The sequence below is a fragment of the Ptychodera flava genome, chromosome 11 (genome assembly GCF_041260155.1).
Source record: "Ptychodera flava strain L36383 chromosome 11, AS_Pfla_20210202, whole genome shotgun sequence".
In the NCBI taxonomy this organism is placed as follows: Eukaryota; Metazoa; Hemichordata; class Enteropneusta; family Ptychoderidae; genus Ptychodera; species Ptychodera flava.
The window spans coordinates 16,364,226-16,372,656 of record NC_091938.1 but is presented as its reverse complement, the minus strand read 5'-3'; the positions used below and the strand labels follow the sequence as shown (position 1 = coordinate 16,372,656).

The 8,431-nt window shown below is 36.3% G+C and overlaps 1 protein-coding gene across 1 annotated transcript; it reads right to left on the bottom strand.

The window, feature by feature from the left end:
* Position 1: 1 nt before the first annotated feature.
* LOC139143647 (U7-hexatoxin-Hi1a-like) lies at positions 2-7,231 on the bottom strand. Its single transcript, XM_070714143.1, has 3 exons — positions 6,672-7,231; positions 4,774-4,893; positions 2-1,219 (listed from the first exon to the last, which is right to left on the bottom strand). Exons 1-3 carry the CDS (start codon positions 6,882-6,884, stop codon positions 1,100-1,102), a joined length of 453 nt encoding a protein of 150 aa, XP_070570244.1. The 5' UTR covers positions 6,885-7,231; the 3' UTR covers positions 2-1,099.
* Between the last annotated feature and the right edge of the window lie 1,200 nt (positions 7,232-8,431).

The following is an 8,431-nucleotide window of genomic DNA, read 5'->3' as shown; positions in this document are numbered from 1 at the left end:
ATATTTTGCAAAAAACTTTATTCTGAACACAGGGGAGTACATAACCTATGCTGTACCACTATAACCTGAGTAGTAAGGCGTTTCCCTAAATTCTTGTTTACAATGAGGCCTCTTACATGAATTACAGTTTATAATTGGAACTGAGCATGTTGTACAATGGTGTGTTGATTGTCCATGAGTACTGGATCAATAGTATTAAAATTGAACTCCATAAAGTTAGTTGCTCCTTCAACCCTGTCTCCACCAGTTCCCTCTGCTGGTGTCATACTTTGCCATAGAAAACTTGCTTCAAATTTTTGCACTTTAACCCTTTGAGTGCGGTAATATTTTCCCCACCAAAATTTTAGTGCAACATTTTATCAATTTATATGAATTTTCTTGTAATTTTTTGATAATTTTGGAATGAATTTTTCTGTAATTTTTTGATAATTTTGGACCAAATGGACATCATTGGATACAGTCTGAAAAAAATTGACTGGGGTAGAATTTATAAATGCGACAAAAATTGACTTTGGCGCTCAAAGGGTTAAGATATGTATGTACTCTTTCCAAACCTTGAAGAAATCCTTTGTTTTTACAGTATCTACAATTATTTTACATCATACATGTTGATATTGCACACGTTGCAACCTAAAAATGGTTCTCACTGCATGCACAGGCAGTAATAATTCATGCAAATACAAGGATATGTCCATCAACTCTGGCTAGCAATGATATGCATGTAATGTAAATGTAAACTGTCACAACCTAAAAGCTGATGAAACACTAAATTGAAATAATGGTGCCAATAGTACAAAATTATATATATTTACCATTTACTATCATTGAAACAACATTGCAGCCATAATAAGCAGGGTTTATCTTCTGCATATAAAAGAAAATCTTGCATTTCTTTCTGGTAAGAAAAACACAACCCAACCTAACGATTGAAAAAAATTGGATTGTCAATTCTAGCACAATTTAACTAACAGCGCATGCTATCAGAAAATTTACTGCACTTTTGGAATCTGTTTATGCACCAGTCTCTAGTATTTATGCATTGAAAAAAAAAGTGTTCCCAAATACAGCCCCAGGATGTCATTCAGGCTTGTCTTGCCGTCTACAGGTTGCCATTGAGTTTACTGACGCGTGTGCACACAGGTGGTCCCCGCACAAACTGCATGACCTTGTCGCCAGGTCTATCCTCCACAACGTTGACGCCCACTTCACATATGGATGGCTGTGGGAAAAGCAAACCAAGAACGATATCATTGTTGACTGAAAAGGAAAAGTTTTTTCCCATCCTCGTGTATGTAATCTTTTTTGGGAAAAAAAATTTGCTGCCATACACATTTCCTCCAGCCCCCACCCCCAAATCAAATGGTCCTCCCCTTAGGCAGTGATTTATTACTTAGCATGGAAATATGATGTTCTGTGAATATATTTCACTTCACTGATAACAGTGATGGTTTGAAAGTGGATTGATCATGCTACTACAGAACTTGTTTTGTGTTGTGTTCATGTGGATCGACAGCATGTATGGTGCGGACGATCCAGTTACTGTGAGAACAAAGAAAGAAGCTGTGACCATAGAAAACCAAAGAAGACAAAGGTGTAGAGTTCAATATTATTTGTTAATATTCTTTATATTGCTGAGAAGCAAAGTTGTGTATTTTGTGAAATAAAAGTTCGTGTGACGTGTTGTGGTACATGTGGAAAATGTATGACTGAAACAGTTGGATGAGTGATTTGTAAACGGTGTAATTGCATTGTTGACTGTGACCTTGTGAATGTCAATAAAGGGGTCAAAGGACCATTTTTCAACGAAACATTGAACTTCATTTCTACAGGCTGTTGCACCAAAAATTTTCTTTTAGGTGGATGCATCGCAAAAGTGATGTTCTCCAATGTTCGTAGACATAAACTGAAAGTGAAAATGTAGCAGTAGAACAAGTAGTTGCTGGCATTTGTGTGGCAGTATGTCATTGAATTTGATTGGCTAAAATACTAAGAAAGTCCATACAGCAAAATTAGTCGAACTGGGCCCTTCTTTTTTTACATTACCGAAAATAAATTGACAGACTAGGAAAGTCTCGCTCAGGTATGATTCAGCTAAGTCGGAAATGCATTTGAACGGCTCTACTGTACAGTGTTTGTGGGACTGTGGTTTGGAGTACGCAAATAGTTGACATCTTGATTATGCTGTTTGTGCCGACAAATCTTAGCTAATATGAATATTTTAGAAGAAATTCAACGCTAACCAGTTATCGACTGATCATTTGAGACTTAGACCATTAGAACGGGAAAAAAACTCACGAATTTGACATTTGTGCTGATAAAACGAAAGCACATAAACACATTCGTCCTTTGAATTGAAAATGGTCATGTGTTCAATAGCGCTACCATGTACCCATTCACCATGTTTGCCAGTGTGAACTGAAAACAGAACTGGTGGAAGAAAATCGTTCCCAATTCACAGAACTGGCTAAGGAAAATCATGCCCAATTTCCAATAAAGGCAAAATGGATTTTCATCTTGACAAAGTGGAAAACAAAAATAAATACCAGATTCTTTTTAGTTTGTCGACTCTCGGTTCTCTCTCTACAGCGTGTTGAAACTGTGTACACTTCCGCATTCATTGCATACCTCTTGTTCTGATGATTCTTTTGAGCAAAGTTTTTTAATGAACAGATGAAAGTTCATAAAATTTAATTTTGAGATGACTTTTTATCTCTTTCTTATCTTGTCATTCTTTTGTTTTGTATTTCTTTTTATGCTAATGTTATATATATATTTGTGTACATGGCTAGATAAATAAATAAATAAGAAATTGGTGCATGGAGAATAAAATGGTTATAAATACAAACAAATCAAAGACCATGCTGTTCCCACAATAAGAGATTGTCATGTTTACCAAGAAATGTACTTCACTGTAAACTTGGTCAGAATATTTTAGATTCTTTGCATGAAGAAAGATTTCTGGGAAGTGCTGTCGATCAACATTGGAACTGGAAGTCAAATACTGATTCACTTTATAAAAAGATCAATGCATGTATAGCTTTACTCAGACATATAATATGGTATTTACCATTAAGCACTAGACGAACATATTACAATGCATATATACTTCCCCATTTGGACTATTGTTGTAGTGCATGAGGAACTAGTGCAAATAGAGACAAGTTATTCAAATTACAGAAACCCGCTGTGTGTTATGATGGGCACTAAGTATAATTATCCGACCGATTGACTTTTTAGATCATTGCACACTATGCCTTCACCTGATAGAATATTATACAAAATATGAGTTGAGATTTTAAATCCTTGAAAGGTATAGCCCCATTGTATATGACGGAAATGTTCCAATATGTTACCGGTAATCATCATCAGAGCTAGCTCCCAATTTAAGCCTGATATCCCTAGAGCCAAATGAATGTTTTAAAAAATACATGGTCAGTACAGTGAGCTATGTTGTTCCTGTTAAATGTGGTAGTTGTTACATGTAGTTGTTTGTTTTTTCACTTTTTTAAACTTTTTCGTGGTTTTCGTATTTTAAATTTGTTGTAATTTTGAAGGCCCTGGGGAGACAAACTCTCTCTAGATTTTATCAGGCTACCGTCATTAAATAATCTCAAATAAAAAAAATATGTCTAAACATTCATGCTCTGTTCTTTCATATGAATTTTTGAGCTCAAAAAACCAAATGGATGCGTTGTTGTATTATTTTTGTTGGAGACCAAAGATGAAGAATCGAACCTATTCTGTGGGTTGCCAAGTCATTTTATCAAGGTTCATATTGGCATATGAAAGCAAACATCCAAGGAAATAGTAGAAATGTTACTGTAATTTCTGAACCATCTGCCAGTCTTCCGTAATCTTTTACTAAAAGTAAAACACTGGAAAATCTTACAGCTGACTGGATGAGTTAAGAACCAGTAATGTTGAATGAAATTTGCTTTCCAACATGGCAATACAATACAATTATATTAAAATATGTTAAAATATTCATTTCATGCTTCTGTCCGAGTTCATGTTCAAACATCCAATTCTCTAATCCAGTGCTGTAAAAGTTTAACTTTTTGACAACATCTTCAATACTCTCATGCTAGCCTTACACATTCTGAAATATTTTCCCACTAGTAGAAATCCACATCTTTAAAATATGTTGAGTGTTGACCCTTTGAGCGCCAAAGTCAATTTTTGTCACCATTAGAAAATATACTCAAGTCAATTTTTTTCAAATTTTTGTCAAAATTTTGATAACAAACTGTAGCCAATGAAATGTGATATCCATTTGGTCCAAAATTATCAAAAAAATTACAGAAAAATTCATAAAAATTGGTAAAAATGTTACATTAAAATTTTGGTGAGAACAATTGCAGCACTCAAAGGGTTAAGTATTGTATTTCATAGAGGTTGCTGCATACAGAGAGAATGGACAATCCAAATGGCCTTGAGCAGTGTGATAGTTGCGTTTGCAAAACAAACAAACAACACTCCCCTTTCACTGTAAAGTGGCAAACTGTTATTTTTGTTTGTCAGGAACTTTTTATGAAAGCCGAGTCACCAGATCTGACTTGAAGTGTTTTCCTCTCAGAAATACCACAAGGAGGAATTGAGTAAACATTTCTTGATTCATATGACTTAAACCAAATGCTGTCACTGCTCTGGTTCCAAAATGGAAACCTACACCAAATCTTTTCTTGCTGTAACAGTAAAAATGCTCTTGTTCACTGTAGGGTCAATGCACTTTCAAAATATCTGATTTGAAAGATTTCAATTCAATATACCTACCTCTGCATTTTTGCTCGTATCGATAGGGCAGCTTTCTAGTTTCTCCAAGTTTTGCCTGTTGTTGCGACAGGTTGTGGGTGTTATCTCAATCGTCAGGAAGTAATTGTAACCGTGTACAAGCTGTCAAGAAATGTATACGTATTATAATTCAACTGTCTAATTTCAAGGTAAAATAGAGGCAGGGCCATTGTTTTTTGTGTTTATTTATCAAATTCACAGGGCCCCAGACTTTGTTTTCAGTGGAATTTTACATCTGTTGACATGATAAGGTTTTTGTTTAAGGTAGAACGCACCTCGGGGACAGACATTCGGACTCTCAAACTTTGACAATTCTCTTCTGATATACCATATGTGGGGGTTCATTTTAAAGCTCTTGGTAAAAGAAAACTTTTCAGCAGCTTAGTTTTTCGAAATTCGAAAATTTTTATTTTCTCCATAGAGTTAACACAGGGATGGCGGTAAATCTTGGGTAATTTGTTTCTTTAGTACCAAAATTTGCACGGTAACCCCCTATTTTTATTCTTGATTTTGAAAGAGAATGATTGAAAGATTCCTTGAGGAAAGTTAGAACAAAAGTTTAAGTCTTTCACTTTCGAGGTGCATATTACCTTAAATCAAGCATATTCCCTGTAAATACGTCCGAGCATTGACTCATAATAATGATCGGTTTGGGTACGATTGTGGTTAAAGGGCAGCCATGTCTTCAAACGTCTGATTCAATTTTCTAAATTATAAAATGTTCAATCCTTTTCTCATTGTTCAGTACAATTGTAAGAGACATATCCATGTAAGCAAAGCATGATAACTTACCCACATGTAGAGCATATACATGTATATCAAATCAAAACATCTGTATTCATTTAGTTTGTTTTGAATAATATTGACTTCTACTAGTAGATAACCCAGAGTACTTCACATGTATCACCGTCATTTTTAATAAAAATGTATATAAAAGTTGACTCCAAACAAGAGTGAGATATGTGACTGTCCCATATATCTCAGTGTCAAGGCCAAGAAAAAATAAAAAGTTTATTTCTCATCCTCGCCCACATCAATTCAGATCCGCCATGTCAACTTTTTTTTCGGCTCATGAGGAAATACAATAAAAATGCAAAAACATGCGATGATGGTGCAAAACACAGTACTGTATAAATCAGAACTGTAAACAAAATAACTGACACTAACATTCCATTCAGAGCTGAACACATATGTCACTGTTATATTAAGCTGGCAAAACTGTGCATTGCTGCACTGAAAGTCAAACCGCAGAACTGTTGCCACAGAATTATACTAAAGCAACACTACTGTGCATTTATCTCTGCGTGCATTCCTACATTGTTTCATATTTTTTGCACGTTCTTGTAAAATGGGAGAAAAAAAGCCCGCATCACCTTATCATTTTTGAAATATGTCTATTATAGGATGAGAAACAAACTTTTTATTGTTCTTGGCCTCACTGTAAGTGTCAGTCTCTGTGTAAAGAGTGCTCATTGGACAAGTATACACGATGTAGCGCAAGTGAGGCCACCACCCCTTTATCTGGCATGACAACACTCAAAATTAACGAAATGGCAAATTGATTTCAACCAAAGGCCTTGCGTGACTGAGCCAAAAACAATTATAATAAATGTGGAAGCAAGTTAGTAAATACAGAAATATTTGTACAGTCAAATTTTGCGTGATAAATAAATGCGAAGTCGAAAGCTTGACGGGGGCGGGCTGGTCTTTGACTTAGGCTAAATCTGTCGATATGGCAGCACCTCATGTAGGGTGCCTAGGGATAAAGCAAGTGCGTATATCATGTCGTCAACGTTACATGTCGCCTTTAGAAAGGCAGTCTCATGCTTACAGGGGCCTTCGCCATGTATCGAACCACAAGCGAGTGAGATGTGACTTGCCTGCCTTTGTGCCTTGATGATATCGGTAAGTTTGTTGAGATAGAGCGAATTTGACATCTTATTGAGCTCCGTAACGGCAAACTCGGCCGCCTCAATGACGCCCTTGTCGTTCACATCTACATCTCCCGGTGCCCCGAGAAGATTTGCGGCGCTGGAGCTGAGAAAGAGAAAAAATACGAGACAAAGGCCGATACAATAACTAAGACGATACATGTTTGGCCGTCACGTAGCTGTTGATGGTGATGCTGTCAGGCTGCGGTTGTTATTGTGACCAGTAGCGAAGTGTCCAGCTCGTGATATGTGGAGTTATGGTATTATTCAAAACGGCCGTGGATTCAGACATCAACACACCGGAATGAAGCTAACAAAATATTCTTCGCTGGGGAAAAAGTCTAGGAGGGGTTCGCTTCTGATATAAAGGCCAGATTTTTCAAACGTTTCCATGAACATACTGTAAGTCTTCTCTCTTCCGGAGAACGAATGCATTTTAGAACGGAATGGGATAGTCTGAGGAATCAAACTTCCGAATGCGAATCGTTCTTAAATGCTAAATGCTAGATGACCTCGCATGACCTGGAATAAAGCTTCGTCACATTAATTTTTACGTCATCAGCGACGACCAAAACTCGCGCATCTCGTTCTTTCACGGTAAAGCCTCAACTCACTGAACAAAGTAAACGGAAAGATGGGAGAGGACGATGTTTATTCATCTTTGTTGTTCAGAAATTGTGGCGTTCCATGTTTGTTGCAGACAATCGCTATTACGATATGGTGGAATCTTTAATATGTGGTGTTGCAACGTCAACATTATTTTGTTTCTAATAGGCCTATTTAATAACCATGCCATTTAATAATAGCATGGTTACTTCAAACTGTGGTATAGTTTCTTTTATTCAATCTACTCAGCTTGAATGTCATCCCAGTCTGTACAAGTCTAAACTGCATTGTTATTGTTTATACTTGAATTCTAGTCCAGACTAGAATTCAAGTGTAAACAAATAACAAAGCATTTGACACTGCATATACACGTACGTTGAGTTGACACGCATAGTATGAAGTGTCAAAAATATAATAGTGATAGAGAAGTTTTCTTTTCTGCAATGAAGTTGTATAATCCTATATTTGATAGTTTAAATGAAAGAGATAAGTTTTTGTACATTTTAACTTCAGATGATACGCTGTCTCTCATGAAATATATTACAAACACTATGTTTCCCCCAGCAGCTGCAGGTAAAGACATAGACAACAATGTTTTATGCAATGTTTAGTTCTGTTCTTGCTATACTGCAATTTCCGAAGTGTGTTGTTATGCAATAAAGTGTTAAAGTGTTAATTTAAAGTATTACGTTTCTCAACATGCTTTAGGGAGTAGAACACGAACTTGCAATTTACATACAGAAAGATGTCAAAAGTTACATTGGTGGCGGGGTTAAAATCGCAAAAGTCAAAACCAGCCCGTAAAAGGCAGGAATCCCGTCTGAAAACACCACAGCTATGGACCCACAGCTATCTCAAACTGTGCGTAATATCATTGCATAGGCCTACTCTGGTTCTACTTGTTTTTGGTGTCAATAAGATATTTTGATTTTGATATTTGTGTATGCGCGTTGGTGAATAATTTAACCCCAGACATTTCAACAGCAGAAACACTTTACAGTATTTTCATGGCCCAATTCTCAAACTTCTTTGGATGAACTGTCTTTGGAGCTATTTTTCCACACCTTTTTGAAGTTCGGTTGCATGCGCATAACTAGCAAAAT

Coding starts and splice junctions, on each gene's coding strand:
- LOC139143647 (XM_070714143.1), bottom strand. CDS start 6,884: ATGTATCGTCTTAGTTATTGTATCGGCCTTTGTCTCGTATTTTTTCTC. Junction 4,894..6,671: donor TCATCAAGGCACAAAGGCAG/GCAAGTCACATC, acceptor ATTTCTTGACAG/CTTGTACACGGTTACAATTA. Junction 1,220..4,773: donor ATACGAGCAAAAATGCAGAG/GTAGGTATATTG, acceptor CTTTTCCCACAG/CCATCCATATGTGAAGTGGG.